Source organism: Myotis davidii, unplaced genomic scaffold (genome assembly GCF_000327345.1).
Source record: "Myotis davidii unplaced genomic scaffold, ASM32734v1 scaffold118, whole genome shotgun sequence".
Taxonomy (NCBI): Eukaryota; Metazoa; Chordata; class Mammalia; order Chiroptera; family Vespertilionidae; genus Myotis; species Myotis davidii.
Window position 1 is genome coordinate 2,032,053 of NW_006290441.1, and position 19,116 is coordinate 2,051,168.

The 19,116-nt window shown below is 35.4% G+C and overlaps 1 protein-coding gene across 1 annotated transcript in view; it reads left to right on the plus strand.

Moving 5' to 3' along the window:
- The window catches only part of SBF2 (SET binding factor 2), a 314,832-nt gene that overhangs the window by 95,584 nt on the left and 200,132 nt on the right, over positions 1 to 19,116 (plus strand). The window contains exon 3 of the mRNA XM_015563741.1: positions 18,313 to 18,450. Within this exon, the coding sequence (XP_015419227.1) occupies positions 18,313 to 18,450 (138 nt within the window). The remainder of the gene's footprint in view (positions 1 to 18,312; positions 18,451 to 19,116) is intronic.

Sequence of the window (19,116 nt, forward strand, 5' to 3'; positions counted from 1 at the left end):
TGGTGGCGGGAAATGAGGGGCCCCGGCCCAGGCATGAAACCTCTGGCAGAGGCGTCAGGCCTGGGCAAGGGGCCGATCCTGCGATTGGAGGGCAATGGGGGTCAACGCCTGAGGGCTCCCAGTATGTGAGAGGGGGCAGGCTGGGCTGAGGGATACTCCCCCTCACCACCACCCAGTGCACGAATTTTGTGCACTGGGCCCCTAGTATAAAATAAATATCAAAAATATAAATCTTTGTTTTACTATGGTTGCAAATATCAAAAAATTTCTATATGTGACACGGCACCAGAGTTAAGTTAGGGTTTTTCAAAATGCTGACATGTCAAGCTCAAAAGGTTTGCCATCGCTGACCTACATCCTATCCTCCAACAATGGCCTTTTGTTCTTTCTGCTATCATACCACTTATGTCTCAGGGGAGAGGTTTCCTCTGTTTCATTCATCAGTCACTTACTATTTCATTCATCAGTCACTTACTATTCCCATATGTAATAAGTAGAGGCTTGGTGCATGAATTCGGGCATGGGTAGGGTCCGGCCAGCCCACCGCGATTGAGGCCAATTGGGCTGGGCCAGCCAGGGGGAGGGGCTGCGGGTGGTTGGCCAGTGGGCCCTGCCCCACCCCACCCCCTGGTCAGACTCCCGATTGAGGGGACAATTTGCATATTAGGCTGCTATTATATAGGTTAGGATTGCAATAGCAGTAGCAATAAAGATAATGTTGATTGCTAATATATCCGAATACCACTTTGTCTAAGTTAATCATTTTCTTCACTCCCTAATTTTTCTTGCAAGTCATTTGTTAAAGAAATTGTGGTCCCTTAATTTAAATTTAATAAGGGGTTTGATAATTTTAATAATTTAAAAAATTAAACTGCCCCTAGCCGTTTTGGCTCAGTGGATAGAGCTTCGACCTGCAGACTGAAGGGTCCCAGGTTCGAGTCCCGTCAAGGGCACATGCCCAGGTTTTATGAAGAATATGGAGAACATGTAAATATAATTCAGTGTGTGTACAAGCCTACTTTATTTTTCTTAATGGAACCTTTATTGAGTATTTATTACATAGTAGGCACTGTTCTAAGCACATTCATATTCATAACAATTCTGCAAAAATAGAGGTACTGTTACTGATCCCATTTAGCAATGCTTATAGTTGCTCAGACCCCAAAAACCTAAATTTCATTCAGGTTCTCCTCTTCCCCTAACATACCACATTCATCACATTAACTGCACTTTTAAAATAATCCATTAGTTCTTCTTCATCATTCAACCCCAGCTGCCATCATTCTCTCTTAGATAATCATAGTTAAGCCTTGAGAAGATAGTATTTATGTTTATGGTGAAATTCAGAAAGAGTAAAACTAAAATATCCTCTCTGTTTTGACCCTCCAGACACAGCGTCTTGGGTTTTATTATAGCGATAATTCTATGCACATCCAACCACACATGTTTACCCATCTAGAACACACACTGTCAGTGCCCAGTCCGTTTTCCTTAGCGCCCTCCCCATATTTTATGAGCGCCTTCCAAATCTACGCACATTATCCTGACATCTGACTGTCAGCACTTAGGATTTTTAGCTTGAGGGCATTCTTTGTCCCCTGGAATCTGCTCTGCCCGGCACATTGTCAGGCCAGTCATTCTGGGTGGTTCTTGCTTCCCAGAGCAGCCTTCCACTGATGACTTACAGAAACTGAGGGGAAAACCTCTAGCTCCTTCGCCCCTTGCGTGGGATAATGCTAATGCATGTCCTACGATGTGTTTCAGAATTCCTCAGCATGGCAGAGCTCCAGTTGTAGCCTGCTCATTTTATTGTATAGCATGACTGCCTTTTCTTCCCTACTCTTGGGATTATCTCCCAAATAAACTACTTGCACTGATATCATTATTACAGGGTCTGCTTCTAGTAAAATCATAACATCAATTGTGCCACACTTGACACCCACTTCCCCCCCCCCAAGTAATCAAAAACCCCTAAAAAATTCTGTTTATTTGGCCTTAACCACTCCAATTTGGCCATGTTCATTGTTTTACTTCTCATAGGAAGCTAGCTGCTGGGATTAATAGAATTTTGCCTGTCATTCTATGACTACGGGTCCAGTGCACGAATTCGTGCACCTTGAAAAGAACTGTGGGCCGCGAGGCTGCAGTGGGCACAGGGGTGGGTCTTGGCCCATCCTCCATGCCCCACCTGGCCCCTCCCACCGCAGCCCTGGTTCCCTGTCTGCTGGCAGCCATGCTCCTGCCACTGCAGCTCCCACGCACTAATGGTGCCAGCCTGCTTGCACCTGCTGACAGTGCAAAGCGATTGGGGTTGGCACTAGCAGTATAAGCAGAGCTGGCGCCATCAGCAGGTGTGAGTGGTAGTTGCTGCCCTGATCACCCCTCAGGAGCAAGGGGAGGTGGAGAAGCCCTCAGGGGAGATCAAGCCAGCAGCCGCTGCTCGCACCTGCTGACGGTGCCAAGTGCCAGCACAGATGCGAGTAGCAGCTCTTTATCTGGCAGCGGGTGTGAGGGGGGCCAATGCCAGCAGCAGATGCAAGTGCCAGGCAGGACCGCAGCGCACAGGAGCAAAGAATTATCAGTAACCACCAGAGGCTCGTCCTGATGACAGTGACCAGTGTCCCACCTTGGTCCACCATTCTGCTGCGGCCGACACCTACTATGTTCAGTACTCTGCTGCCTGCCATGTTCTGCGGGCACACCCTGATGGTCAGCGCACGTCATAGCGACTGGTTGTTTGTGGACTGGTTGTTCAGTTGTTCCGCCTTCACTCTATTTGCATATTAGGGTTTATATATATATAGATAAGTTTTTATTGTTTAAATTATTGACTGTAAAATTGACTATTTAGATCCTTGTAACCACCATTAAACATCCAGGTTCAGGACAGTTACATCACTCCAGCCAACTCCCTCATGCTCTCCCTTTATTATCAAGCCTTCCACCACTTGTAACCCGTGGCAACTACTGATATTGTTCTTCATTACTGTAGTTTTATCTTTTGGAGAGTGCAGTATAAATGGAATCATACAGTATATAACTGTTTGGTTCTATTTTCTTTCAATTAGTGTAATGTATTTGAGATTCATCCAAGTTGTTGATTGTACTGGTATCAGTACTTTATCCTTTTTATTACTTAGTATTCCATTATGTGGTTGTATGATAGTTTATCCATTCATCTATTGAAGGACGTTTGGATTGTTTCCATTTTTTTACTGTTACGAATAATGTGCTGTGAACATTCATACACAAGTTTTTTTGTGTGGGCTCATTTCCATTTCTCTTTGGTATATATACCTAGGAATATAGTGGGTCATGTGGTGGCTCTACGTTTAACTGCCAGATTGTTTTTCAAAAGCGGCAACACTATTTTACATTCTCACAAGCAGTGTCTGAGGGCTCCAGTTTCTCCACATCCTTCCAACACTTTTATCAGTCTTTCGATTATACCAATCCTAATGGATGTGAAGTACTGTCTCACTGTGTATTTTACTTGCGTTTCTCTAACGACTAATATATTTCTGGTAACTTGTATCTTTTTTGTAGAAATGTGAATTCAAAGTCTTGCACATTTTCTAATGAGATTGTTTGTATTTTTACTTTTGAGTTTGAAAATTCGTTATATATTTTGAAGACTTGGGTTTTCATTTTAACAGTGTCTTTCTTAGAGGCAAAGTTTTAAAACTGTAATAAAGTCTTAATTTATTCTTCTTAATGGATCCTGCTTTTGATGTTATTGTAAGAGTTTGCCTAACCTCAGGTCATGAAGGTATTCTCTTATATTTTATTCTGCAGAGTTCTATGGTTTTGTGCTTTATATTTAGATCTGTGATCTATTTGGAGTTAATCTTGTATAAGATATGAAATTTAGATTGAGATTAATTTTTCTTTTACATGCATATAAATGACCTGTTGTCTCAACACCATTTGTTGATAACTTTTCTTCCTCAACTGAACTGCTTTTGCACTATTGTCAAAGATTGGATGGCCATATTTATGTGGCTTTATTTCTGGGCTGTCTGTTCTGTTCCACTGACCTCTGTGTATGTTCACCAATACTATACTCTCTTGATTACTGTAGATTTATAGTAAGTGAAATTTAGTAGGGTGATTTCTCCAACTTAATTTTCTTTTGCAAAATTCTTTTAGCTATTCTGGTACTTTTGTCCTACCATGTAATGTTTAAGAATGAGCTTATCTACATCTACAAAAAAAGCTCAGCTTGGACTTTGATTGATATTGTATTAAATCTATAGGTCATTTTGGTGAAAATTGACATTGTTAATATGGTGAGTCTTCTTACATTGTATGTCTTCATTATTTTAGGTCTTCTTTGATTTCTTTATCAATGCCAGATAAAGGAGAGAGAGAGAGAGAGAGAGAGAGAGCGAGAGAGAGAGAGAGAGAGCGAGAGAGAGAGAGAGAGAGCGAGAGAGAGAGAGAGAGAGCGAGAGAGAGAGAGAGAGAGAATTTGTGCATTCATTGGTTGATTCTTGCATGTGCCCTGACCAAGGATGGGACCTGCAACCTTGGTGTTCCAGGGTGATGCACTAACCAACTGAGCTACTCAGCCAGGGCATAGTATGTACTTTTATGTTATCAAAGTTTTCATCCTGTGCTGTTTTTTTCCTGTTCAGACCTTCTAATAAGTCCTTTTTCCTTGGGTAGGTGATACCTGCTTTTTTCCCTTTGTTTGTAAACTTTTTCTTTAAAAATAGTAATAATACCTCTGGTATCGTTCATCCCCTTTTGCTCTTTAGATGAAGCTGTGTTTAGGGAATAGCAGACCCTTGAATTCTGTTTTCTTTAAGTAGAAAACCAGTAACTCTCATGTTTACCTTCTTCCTTGGACAATTATGAAGCACTTTAAAGAGCAAGAATGCAAATTAATGTTACACTGTAACTTCTCAAGTTAAAATTTTATGTAATATCAGTCATATTATGTATGGGCCTTTTAAGAAGTCAGTTGAAATCAAGATTCCATGGGTTCTTTGCTCTTTTGAGATTATGGTAATGGAACTGTAAGTGGAAAAGCCCCAAATAATAACAGTGCTTTCATTTATTATCCAGAAAATTAGTAAAATTCCAATGTTTATAAACCAGAAAGGAAGAAGAATTGGAACTCATCTCTTCTATTCAAGAATTAACTTTTGCATTTATTTTTTAAAAAGAGGAATTCTTATGACTATTTAAAATTTTCATTTTTAATTAAAAGTCATTACATATGAGTATTTCTAACTCTTCAAAGGGCAATGAGCTTATTCCTAGCGTGTTGTGTTTATAACAGAAGTGATGCCGAATTTTGTCAAATGCATTTTCTGCTTCTATTGAAATGATGCTTTCATTTTCATTTTTTTTAGTTTGTTATATTTTCTTATTGCAAACATGTTAAGATGTTGAATTACATCAGTTGCTTCCCAAATATAAACCAACCTGTATTGTTGGGATAGCTCCCACTTGGTCATTATGTATTTGCCTTGTACTATATTGTTGGATTCAGGTTGCTAAAAAATATTTTTAAAATAATTTTTGTAACTATTTTCCTAAGGGATCGTTTTCTTATAATGCCTTTGAGAGGTTTTGGTATCATGGTAATGCAGGTCTCATAGAATGAGTTGGGAAGTATTCTGTCCTTTTCAAGTTTTTGAAAGATTTTGTGCAGAATTGATATTTTTATTGATTCCTTAAATGTTCAGTAGAATTCACCAATGAAGCAAGCCATCTGGGACTGTAGTTTTCTTCATGGGAAGGTTTTTAACTACAATTTCAATTTTGTTGATAAATATAGGGTTTTTTTGGCTGTTTCTTCATGAGTGAGCTTGGGTAGTTTGGGCCTTTCAGAGAATTTGTCTGATTCATCTAATTATCAAGTTTATTTTCAAAAATTTATTCATAATATTCCCTTGTGACCCTTTTAGTATTTGTAGACTCTTTAGTGATGGCATCTCTGTCATTCCAGATATAGGCAATTTGTGTCTTCTCAGTTTTCAGAGTTAGTTTCCTCTCCTCCTCCCCATCCCCTCCCCCTCCCCCTCCTAAGTGTGGTAGAAAAGAATGCCTGTCCTGCTGCTGTAGTGTAGTGTTCTATAAACATCAATTACATTAAGTTGGTTGATGGTATTGTTCAGTCTTCCACATCCTCACTATTTTGTCTACTTGTTCTAATATTTATTGAAAGAGAGGTTTTGAACTAAAATAGAATAAATTAGTTTATTTTTTCCTGCACTTCTCTCAGATTTGTTTATATATTCATTAGGGGCATAACTATTTGTTTATTGATGCATTGGCCTATATTATCATTTAAAATGCTACTTTTTGTTCTAACACTTTTTGCTCTCTACATTGATATTAACATAGCACCCAGCTTTCTTTTGGAAATATTAGCATAGGATATCTGTTTTTCATCCTTTTTTTAAAAACTTCTTCTGGTCTTTGTATTTAAAGTGTTTCTTGTAGGTGGCATATAGTTAGGTCTTGCCTTTGTATCCATTCTCATTATCTCAGCCATTAATGTGATTATTAATATGGTTAGGCTTGAGTTTATTATTTTGCTTCATTGGTCTTTTCTTCCCCTTTATGTTTTGTGTTTTTTCTTCTTCTAGATTTAATCAAGTATTTTTATTGATTATTTCATTTTATTTCCTTTGTTGGCTTATTAGCTTTAACTCTTTTGTCATTTTTTGGGCTTATACATCTTTAACTTATGCTGTGCTCAACTTACCACACTCTACCTTCAACAGATACTATACCACCTTCCTTATAGTATATGAACTATGCAGTACTACTGTTCTCTGTATTTACCCCCCCTAACTTTGTACTATTATTGACATACATTTTACTTTTATATTTACTATAAAGCCCATGCTGCAATGTTATTTTTGTCTGTCCCATTAAGTATTTTATATCTTTATACATTGTAGTTTTCCTCTTTAGAAGTTTGATTTGAGTCTTTGCTGTTTTCATGTCTCTAACTTTTTCAACATATGGGAATCAGTTATAGTAAAATTCTTTCCATGTCTTTTTCTGCTCATCCTAGCATTTCTGTTATTCTAGGTCTGTTTTGATCGATTATTCTCATTATGGGTTGTCTTTTCCTATTTCTTTGCATGCCTGTTAATCTTTAATAGAATGATCAACATCATGTATTTTATCTTGTCGTATGGTGGATATTTTGTATTCCTATAAATCTTGAACTTCTGAGATGCAGTTAAGTTACTTGTAAACAATTCAATCTCTTTGGATCTTGCTGTTATGAACTGTTATGTGAGTTCAGAGCAAATCCAGTCTAGGACTAATTATTCCCACTACTCACATAAGACCTTTCTGTGTACTCTATTCAGTACCCTGTGAATTATTAAATTTTTTATTCTGGATTGTGGAAATAGGCACTTTTCTCAGCCATGCTTAAACAATGAGCACTGTTTAATCTTTTCAGAAAGCTCTTTGGCCAGCCTTAGGTGTTTTCCTCACACACATGTTCTGATCAATACCATGCTGAATTCTTGAGAGGAACCCTTTGTAGATTTCCCACGTTTTTTCTCTATGCAGCTCCCTTGTTTCTGGTGTTCTGTTCTGAGAACTCTAGCTGCCTCAATCTGCAAAGAGCCTTTACTGTGTCTCCTTATTTAGGGAGTCCTCTAAACTCTGCCTCTGTTTCTCCTCCCTACACCATGGCCTGTAAATTTTCTCTCAAGGCAAGAAGCAGCTCACATGGTTTGTTTTCTGCCTTTCAGGGGTCTTTGTTCTTCATTGCCTGTTATTCAGTATCTTGCAAACCATTATTTCGTACATTTTGTCCGGCTTGTTAAGGTGTTTCAGTATGCAGGGTAAAAGTGATATTCCAAAGTGAAAGCATCTCTGTATATTAATTTTATATTTTATTACCTTGCTGTATTCTCCTGTTGCTTATAGCAGTTTTTTTAGTCAGTCCTTTTCCAGGTTATCCAAACATATCATTGGCAAATAAGAATTATACCTTCCAATTTTTTATCTTTAATTTCTTGCTTCTGTGTATTTGCTTTAGCTAATACGTCCAGTAAATAATATCAGTGATATTATATTATTTAATTAAGAATAGATATAATGAATTATATCCTATTTATTAAGTTATGGAATTTATTTTATTTACTGATTATATCTGTTAATATTAATAGATTTCAATTACTCTTTTGATTTTTTGATTCATTGTATAATGCCTATTTTTTCTCTTTTGGAAACATTTAGGATCTTCTCTTTATTTTTCATTTTCTGAAATGTCATGATGATGTGCTAAAATTAATGGGTTTTAAAAAACATTAATTCACTATGTTGGACATAATGGAAGTTTAGTCCCATTTGAAGGTTCTAAGCCTTTTGGGGGAGAAGAGGGTGGTGTTATTTCTTTTATAAATTTTTATATGTACTCTTTTTGAATTTCCTATTACCTGTGAGCTGAATTAAAACTCCTCCTGCAGTGACCTTTTTTTTTTCTCTCCTAATTTCTCTACTATTTTCCTTTCTTTTTCTTTTTCTTTTCTTTTCTTTCTTTTTTTTTTTTTTGTGTGTGTGTCTTTTGGGCACCTAATGGAACAGTGTTTCAGATCATTTATTTATTATTACTTAAAATTTTTTTTATTACTTCTCCCTTGTTCTGTAAATGCCCTTTGACATATAAACTGCTCTTTTCACAGATATTGAATCCTTCATTTTTCTGTGTTTCAAGTTCTCTGCTTTTCCTTGCATTGTCTTTATGGCCATGGAGTTCCTTTTTTGTTTGTTAAATTGATCTTTCCTTCACATTTGGTGACATTCTTAAATACCTGGTATCTCTCATTCTTTATCTCTTCAAGGAATTATAGCATAAACCTGTTTTCTGCTTCCAAAATCTTAACATTTTAAACCTGTTGTTACCTCGTTTCTTACTACTTTGCTGTTTGTATTGTTTTTGTTGTAATTTTTGGAGGGTTTTCAGGAGGTCTTGGAGATATGCACATTTGTTTCATATGCCATGCTTAACTAGAAGCCATGAATAAATTTTCTTTTATGTGTTTCATCTTGAAATTGTTTTAAATCTGCGAATCATGTGTAGTTGTAATTCTTCAAAATTTGAATGTTAGAAGAAGCTATTCCAAATGCTCACTTTTCTCTTTAGAGTTTACTTCTTGAAATCTTATATTTAAAGCCTATGTCTAAGGCTCTTCATGAGACTGATATGCCAAAATATGAAAAGTGGAGAGGTAGGTTAGCTCATCCTCGGGCCTTGAGAATGTGTTAAAATTATAAATAGGATCTTTTATTTCTAATTACTTGTTGCTCTTATCAAAGAAAACCATTTGTTTTTATGTTATTACTAGAGGCCAAGTGCATGACATTCATGCATTGGAGGAGAGGGGGTGTCCCCTCAGCCCGACCTGCGCCCTCTCACAGTCCAAGATCCCTCGGGGGATGTCTGCCTGCTGGCTTAGGCCCACGGGGATCGGGCTTAAGCCAGCAGTCGGACATCCCTCTCACAGTCTGCGACCCCTTGCTCCTTACCGCCTGCCTGCTTGCTTCTCCTCACCGCTCTACTTGCTGCTCCTTAGCACTGCCACAGAGGCAGGAAAGGCTCCTGCCACCACCACTGTGCTCATCAGCTGTGAGCCCAGCTTCTGCCTGAGCAGTGCTCCCCCTGTGAGAGCGCACTGACCACCAGGGAGCAGCTCCTGCATTGAGCAGTTGCCCCCTGATGGTCTGTGCGCATCATAGTGACCAGTCATTCTGGTCGTCCTGCTGTAACGGTCACTTAGATTTTTATTATATAGATATCAGCCTACATAACTAATGACCATTTGCTTGGATTCTCTAGGCATACAATGCATAGTAAAAGTTTTATTGTACTGATGAGGACAATATAATGTTCTGTAGTTGTAATAAAATATCTGATTGTAAAAACACCAATATAGATGACCCATTTAAATTAAGCTTCATTTAAAGCAAATTGTCTTGGATAGTCTTTTTTAAAGTATACCTCATCAAAACCCTGTCCACTAAAAATAGGCATATATATAATACCTCTATTTTATGGCATCAGAATATTGGAAAGTTTCCCAAATCTTAAATTGGCTTCTCTTCCAAAGGCTCATGACCACTATGTTTTCTCTAAACTTTTGAAAAATATATGTATATGGTAATGTCAGCACACACCTGACATTGCCATAGCCTGGCTTGGCAACAGATTTCAGTCTCCTAATGTTTCTGTTACTTTATTTTATAAATTAGTTCTTCTTTGGTCAGAATATTTCTCACAATAATAGTTCTTTGTTGTCACTTCTTTTCTGTCCTCTTTAGAAATCTATCAGCAAAACAAAATAACTTAGGAGTTGCCTAACCTTTAAAAGGAATTCAAGGGTAATTAAACATTTTTGTGCTCATTTTGGTTGTGCTTTACAAAACCAGTCTCCTTCCCAATGAAAATAATGAGATATGCCTGGGAAGATTTATAAAATGCCATGATTGACCCGGCATTAGTTATTTTAAAAACTATAAACACCTTACTCAACCAGCAATAAGGGATTGGCTAAGTTATGATACTTTTGTATACCTATATGGTATTATAATATTGGTCCTCAAAAATAATTTTCTTCAAAACAGGAAAGTAAATGAGAAAATGTAGATGTTATAGAAGGTGGAGAAAAACAGAACTCATAACTGTATATGTATGCTCCCTTTTATATAAATATTACATACATTCAGAAATAAATGCTGCAAGGAAAGGTTGCATGTTAAAGAACTTAGTTTTTAGAAAAAAAAAGAACTTAGTTTTTATTTCATTTTTCTTTTAAAATTTGTCTACCATGAATTTATATTAATATAAAATAATATCCATAAGGTGATTGGTAAAGATAATTCAGTGAAAAGATAGTTCCTAGAGATATAGACTTGAATTTTAGTCCTGTCTTTGTTACATACTAGCTATATGACATTAACATCTCATAGCATTGGTTTCATCATTTGTAAATTAATCTTGTAGGATATATATATGTGTGTGTGTATAAAATTGGTGTTTATACAAATTTTATAAATTTGTATAAACACAAATTTATAAAATGTGTTTTATAAATTTGATGGAATAGTAGATGTTTGTTTGCAGATGAGTGGCCTGTTTGGCAGATGATCTTTTTTCATACATTTGGACAACTAAAGAAACAAGCAAGTAAACAGTGTTGGTATTTGTAATGCATTAATGTGTGGAGTCTAGCAGTGTCTGTCAGTTCTAATGTTGCAAACTTGAAGTATCATTTGTTTCCAGGGTATGCCAAAATCTTACAGAAAACGGGAGCTGAACAAAGACAGATAACATCCTGAAAAGGAATCTCCATATTGACTGTTCCCAGATATGCTGTAAAATTTTTATGAGCCTGTTCTGTGTGAAATGATGAGATTCAGGTAGATGGGAGTAGTCATAAACAGAAGTTGTTGCACAGACACATGTATGTTTGAAAACAATCTTATTTGTCATCGTGTTCACTGATAATATCACTCCAAATAGATGTATTTCCTCAGTTACTTGAAAAGGAGGGCAAAATGTAGGCCAGTCAGTTATGACGGTCAATTCTAAACACTTTTGCACCTGTGATAGCATTTTCCCCCCCGTTTGCCAATGAAGACACTGGGGAGCGTAAAATCCTGTTTTTATCCTGTTTGTTTAATGCTTATCATTCTGCTTACTATCTTTTAGTGACTACTCTGTTTCCAGCTGTCTAAACATTCTCGTACATTCCTGTCAGAAATGTGACTTGAGCTCAGGTTCAAGAGTTGTTGTGTCCACTCCCTCATTGTTTATTACTTCCTCTGCATACTTTTAGTTAAGATTTGAAATGGTTTAATCAGCTAGCATTTTTATATTTCAAGTCTAAATCCTATGAGGAGTACATCTCATTAAATAGTGAGAACATCTCCTGATACCCTAAATTCTGTTATTACTTAATCTTATAATACAGTGAATTGAAAGGTAGACATTTAACTGATATTTTCATCCTTTGAGAAACCTTTGTGTAGACTCAATTTTAAGAGCTATCATTTATTTTCTGGATATTTGTATTAATATTCTCATTTGAGAATACAGCATCAAAATTTCCTATGGAATATGATTCCAGTCATACTTTTGTGTAGAGTATAAAAAATTCCTTTATAGAACTGTAATTTAAGTATCAAATAAGGGATCTCATGTAACCATTGTCTAGCTGACAACTATTTTGACAGCCTCTTTGTGAAAAATTTAGTGAAAAATATCTGACCAAGCTTACCATGAATTACCATTACTGTCTTAGTTATGGTCATATTAAGTTTAGTTTTGAAGAAATACTTACTGAATCTGAAAAATGATCTGTGGAATTTCCCAAAAGTTTTACTGTTAGACTTTTTTTAAAAATCAGAATTTAAAAGAATCCCTGTTATATTGTAAACTTAGGAAAATGAGGCCACTTAAGTAACTAAGGAGGTCTTACTGTAGAGTCTACCAGCAATAAGGGATATGAGACTCTAGGCCAGCCGTGGGCAAACTACGGCCCGCGGGCCGGATCCGGCCCGTTTGAAATGAATAAAACTTAAAAAAAAAAAGACCGTACCCTTTTATGTAATGATGTTTACTTTGAATTTATATTAGTTCACACAAACACTCCATCCATGCTTTTGTTCCAGCCCTCCGGTCCAGTTTAAGAACCCATTGTGGCCCTCGAGTCAAAAAGTTTGCCCACCCCTGCTCTAGATTCATATTCTCCTTGTGGATGTTATGTGTTTATTATTTTCTACTAGAAGAGGGAATATTCCTATAGGCATTTTTATAAACAAGGAACACCTTTAATTTTTACATAAAAATTGGACAATAAAATGTGTTTCAGTAAACTGTAAATTTATAGATGTAGATGAAGGTCTTCAGAAATGTTAAGAGTGACTGTTACCCAGGGAACCTTCTATAATATTTTATGTTTAAGAGATCATTTAAATTTGTCACAAAATTTCTATGGGCATTTTTGGCTATTCTGTAATTTTTAATTATATTTTGTGTTTGTGTAAACCATTTTAGAAAATCGAGTACATTAAGAGTTGCTTTTTCCAGTTTTAAGCAGCAAAATATCTGATTACTTTCTAAGTGATAGATCTGTGTGCTTATAAAAGAAATTTTATTTGTGAACTCTCTGTGACTGGTACCCTTGATTTGAGAAGTCTGTATATTTGATAGAATTGGAACTAACATAGATTTATTTTCATCCTTATTGAAAACCTACATAATTTCATTTAAATTTTGTGAAATACCTTCGATACCATTTTAAAAGCCTAATGAGCAGCTAATAAGAATGGATGATGACCTCTAAGAGAATAAGGTTATTTGCTATTAATTTACAGAGTGGATTCACTTTGTATCAGAAGAGTTTTTGGTTGTACAGGTGACTTGATGATGCAGGCTATATAAGTCATTATATTATTTTACAACCCAAGCACAGACACCTGTTTCCTGATTTTGAAACTCATTTTAGAAAAATATATTTAATTCAGGAAAGACGTTTGTTGAGAGAAAGAAGATTTTGAAAGAAATTTCTGGGTTTTGTTGTAACCTGATAAAACTTCCCAGTTCTACCAGGCTTATCCCTGTCTGCTATCACATAGTTTAAGCCAAGGCTAGTTACATGTTAACACACTTTTCACTAGAATAACAGGTCTCTTACTTTTGGGTCTCTCAGCTTATTGATGATCCTCAAGGAGTTTTGTTCATGTAGTTTTATTTATTCATTTATGTATTAGAAATTACAACTAGAAAAATGTAAAGCAATTTATTTATTCATTTAAAAATAATAATAAACCATTGCATATTAAATAGCATATTTTTATTAAAAAAACTATAATTCTCAAAAAAAGAGAGAAAAGAGTGCTATTGTTTTATATTTTTGTAAATATCATTAATACTGGCTTAATAAAAGACAGCTAGCTGGCTTCTTATACCTGCTCCTGTTTTCAAGCTCTTGCCGTATTTTGTTTTGGTTAAAGTATATGAAGAAAATCAGATCTCACAAATATGTACTTGGAAAGAGAGGAGGAGTATTTTAATAACCTTTTCAGATAATTATGGAAACTCTTATTTGAATACCACACCAAAATTTAATAGTCATTTCTTAAAGGTTAGTTGCAGTGTGGAATCTGTAAACACATCAGTGAACTTCTTATACTTTGTTACATTAAAATCTATTGGTCTAGTAGAATTTTTCATTCTGCAGAGAAGTTGTGAATGTGATTAACGTCTCTCTCCAAATGTAGGAAATCATCCAAATTTCACCTTTTGGATGCCTTTCTAGATTGAGTAAATGAGGATGAAAGGAGAGACAGGTTTTGGAAAAATTTGATACAGAATGAGGAAGTTTTATAGATAGAAAGATGGAAGCAGAGATTGGAACCAAGGAGGTAATAATCATAGTAATCTAACATTTACTTCATTGAATTATATGCCAGAGGCTATTCTGACTGAGCACTTTGCATATGTAACTTTGCCACACTGTCAATATTCCCCACACAGTGGTGTATATTTGTTACAGTCGATGGATGAATCTACATTGATTTGATACATCATTATCACCAAAGTCTATAGTTTACATTAGAATTCATTCTTGTGTTGTACCCACTATTACAGAATTTTCTCCACATCTTCTCCAGCACTTGTCGTTTGTTGATTTGTTGATGATAGCCAGTCTGACAGGTGTGAGATGGTACCTCATTGTTGTTTTGATTTGCATTTCTCGGATGATTAGTGACTTTGAGCATGTTTTCCATATGTAGCCTTTTTGAATTGGTGTCTTTCACTTAGTAATATGCATTTAAGGTTTCTCCATGCCTTCTGTGGCTTGATAGTTTATTTCTTTTTAATGTTGAATATTATTTGTGTGGATATGCCACAGTTTATTTTTCCAGTTCCTGTTGCTTCACATCCTTGACAATTTAGTATTGTCAGTGTTTTGGATTTCAGCCATTACTATAAGTGTGTAGTAGTATTTTGTTTTTATTTAGAATTTCTTAATGACTTATGGTGTTGGACATCTTTTCATATGCTTATTGCCTTCTATAAATCTTCTTTGGTGAGGTGTCTGTTCAGTTTTTACCCTTTTTAAAAATTGGGTTGTTCATTTTCTTATTATTGAGTTTTAAGAATTCTTTGTATATTTTAAATGATAATACATTACCATATATGTCTATTGCAAATATTTTCTTTAAGTCCTTGGCTTGTCTTGTTTTCTTGACAGTTTCTTTCTCAGAGCATAAGTTTGTAATTTTAATGAAGTCTAGCTTATCAATGATGATTTCATCGTTCATGCTTTTGGTGTCATATCTAAAAAGTCATTTGAACAGAGTCATTTAGATTTTCTCCTGTGTTATCTGCTAGGAGTTTTATAGTTTTGCATTTTACATTTTGGTGATACACTTTGAGTTAATTTTTGTGAAGGGTGTAAAGTCTGTGTCTAGATTTATTTTCTTGTATATAAATATCTAGTTGGTCCAGCACCATTTGTTGAAAAGACTATCTTTTCTCCACTGCATTGTCTTTGTTTCTTTCTTTATCAAGTTTGGTTGGTTGTATTTGGGCTCTCGATTCTGTGTGATTGATTCATTTGTCTCCTTTTTTTCACTAATACTACACAGCTTTACTTATTGTAGCTGTATAGTAAGTCTTGAAGTTGGATAGTGCCATTCTCTGACTTTGTTCTCTTCTTTCAGGATTGTGTTGGCCACCTGGGTCTTTTGCTTCTCCCTGTAAGCTTTAAAATCAGGTTAATGATACTCATAAAATGACTTCCTAGGATTTTGTTTTGGGATTGCATTTGACAATATTGTGTTCCTATCCATGAACATGGACTCTCTCTAATTAGTTCTTTTTTTTTTTCCATCAGAGTTTTTTAGTTTTCCATGTATAGATCTTTTATTTATTTTGTTAGATTTATATTTTATTTCTTGAGGTGCTAATGTATTTCATTTTATTTTAGGGGGGTTGCTAATATAAACAGTATTGTATTTTTTAAAATATATTTTTATTGATTTCAGAGAGGAAGGGAGAGGGAGAGAGAGATAGAAACATCAGTGATGAGAGAGAACCATTGATTGGCTGCCTCCTGCACGCCCCACACTGGGGATCAAGCCTGAAACCCAGGCATGTGCCCTTGACTGGAATCGAACCTGAGAACATTCAGTCCACAGGCTGACACTATCCACTGAACCAAGCCAGCCAGGACACATTTTTTAATTTCAAATAACACTTGTTCATTGTTGGGTATGTAGGAAAGCAGTTGACTTTTGTATATTAACCTTGTGAACTGGAACCTAGCTATAATTGCTTATTACTTCCATGTTAATTACTTTTTGTTGACCTTTTCAGATTTTCTACACATACAATCATGTCATCTAAGAACAAAGATAGCTAAATTTCCTTCTTTCTAATCTGCACATTAAAGTTAAGAAACATCCCCGTATTCTTAGTGTGCTGAGAGTTTCTGTCATTAATAGGTGTTGAATTTTTTAGATGCTTTTTCTGCATCTATTGATGTGATCATCTGCTTGAACGGGGTTAGCTTCTTGATGTGATTAGTTGTTTTTATTTATTTATTTAAATACATTTTTATTGACTCCAGAGAGAAAGGGAGGCGGGGGGAGGGGCGGGGGAAGGGTAGGAAAGAGACAGAATCATCAGTGATGAGAGAGAATCATCGATCAGCCACCTCTTTCATGCCCCTACTGGGGACTGAGCCTACAACCCAGGCATGTGCCCTGACCTCCTGGTTCATAGGTTGATGCTCAAGTTAGGTTGAGCCACACTGGGCAGGCTAGACAGTTGATTTTTAACTATTGGACCACCTTGCATACCTAGAATAAATCCTACTTGGTTGTGGTATGTAATTTTTTCAGTGTTGGATTTGACTTGCAAGTATTTTGAAGATTTTTGCATCTATGTTCATGAGAAATATTGGTCTGTTGTTTTTTCTTGTAATTTATTTTCCTGGTATTTGTATTTAGGGTAATGCTGGATTCATAGAATGAGTTAGAATGGTATTTCCCTTGCTTCTATCTTCTGGAAGAGTTTGTATAGAGTGGTCTAATTTCTTCCTCAGATACTTAGTAGATTTATCAGTAAACCCATTTGAGCCTGATACTTTGTCTTAGATGGTTATTAATTATTGAATCATTTTAAAAAATAGATATTGGCTTTTTCAGATTATCTATTTCTTCTTTTGTAAATTTTATCAGATTATGTCTTTCATCTAGGTTATCAAATTTGTGGGCATGAGGTTATGCATAATATTCCTTTACTATTTTTTAAAAATATTCATGGGATCATTTCTAATGGTAGTAATTAATATCTACTCTTTTTCTTAGCCTGGTTAGTGTCTGGTCAATTTTATTGATCTTTTCAAAGAACCAGCCATAGGTTTTATTGATTTTTCTCTTTTGAATTTCTGTTGTCTATTTCATTAATTTCTGCTCTAGTTAAAATAAATTTCTTTTTGCTTACATTGGTTTAATTTGCTCTTTTTTCTAGTTTCCTAAGATAGAATCTTAGATTACTGATTTTAGATTAATTTTCTTTTTTAATATATGCATTCAATGCTATAAATTTCCCTCTAAGCACTGCTTTTACTGAAGCCCACAAATGTTGATAACTTGTATTTTTATTTTCATTTGGTTCAAAATACTTTAAAATTTCTTCTGAGATTTTGCTTTTATCCATGTGTTATTTAGGAGTGTGTTCTTTAATCTCCAAATATTTTGAGATTTCTCAGCTATCTTTCTGTTACTGATTTCGAATTTAATTCTACTGTGGTCTGAGAGTGTACATTGTATAATTTCGATTCTTTTTAATATGTTAAAGAGTATTTTATAGCCCAGAATGTGGTCTGTCTTGATGAACAAGATATCTCTCTTATTGCACTGAATTGAAGTCCCTTAAGGTTAATGAAGACATTTAAAAATAATTCTGTTTTCCATCAGTGACAGAGACTTGGCATTTTATCTTCAACTTTTTGATCTGTTGTAATGGGGGAAGGTCTCTCATTTTGGTGCTATGTTCCTGTGTGTGCCAAACTAGGTCTGAGTAGCATCTGTGGAAAATCTAGGCTGTCCTCAAAAAATGTAAGTGCACATTAGTGAAGGTATTTTACATAATGAATCTGTACATTTTCAATTTTTATATTAGTTGAGGTATTGTCACATCAGCCTGAAATTTTTAAAAATTTGGGGATATTTAACATTTCTCAGAGATTTGTAAGTAATAAATTTTCATAGTACTTATAAAATGTGACAATATTTTTCTATCCCATTTAGTTTTGTCAGCCCAGTGGGTGGCAGCTGTCCAGAGAGAGGAAGCAGCCAACGTTTTTTGTGGTGGTCCTGACAGATATTGACTCAGATCGACATTACTGCTCATGCCTAACCTTCTATGAGGCGGAGATCAATCTTCAGGTATGACAACTTTTCTAGCCTAAGTATAGCCAAAAGGACTACATTTAGGATTTTGTTTATACCATATTTGTTAGAACTGCCAGCTTGAGTTCTGTGGGCTACTTTAAAAAGAATGCATTACTATACTGTTGAAAGCAACAACAACAATTACATCCAAGTTTAATTGTTCTCTTTTAAAATAAAATTCATCATCTGAATGCTTCTAAGAACAGCATATGTGTGAATTTGTTTAAGAAGTTTTGTATCCAAGAAATCTATGGCATTTCTATACACCAATAGTGAACTTACAGAAAGAGAGATTAAAAAAGCAATCCCATTTACCATCACACCAAAAAAATTAAGATACCTAGGAATAAACTTAACTAAAGAGGTAAAAGACCTCTATTCAGGAAACTACAGGATGTTGAAAAAAAGAGATAGAGGAAGACATAAACAGATGGAAGAACATACCATGTTCATGGATTGGTAGAATCAACATCATTAAAATGTCCATACTACCCAAAGCAATCTATAAATTCAACACACTCCCCATTAAAATACCAATGGCATATTTCACAGACCTAGAACAAACTCTCCAAAAATTCATCTGGAATAAAAAAAGACCTCGAATAGCCACAGTGATCCGGAGAAAGAAGAACAGTAGGTGGGATCTCAATACCAGATATC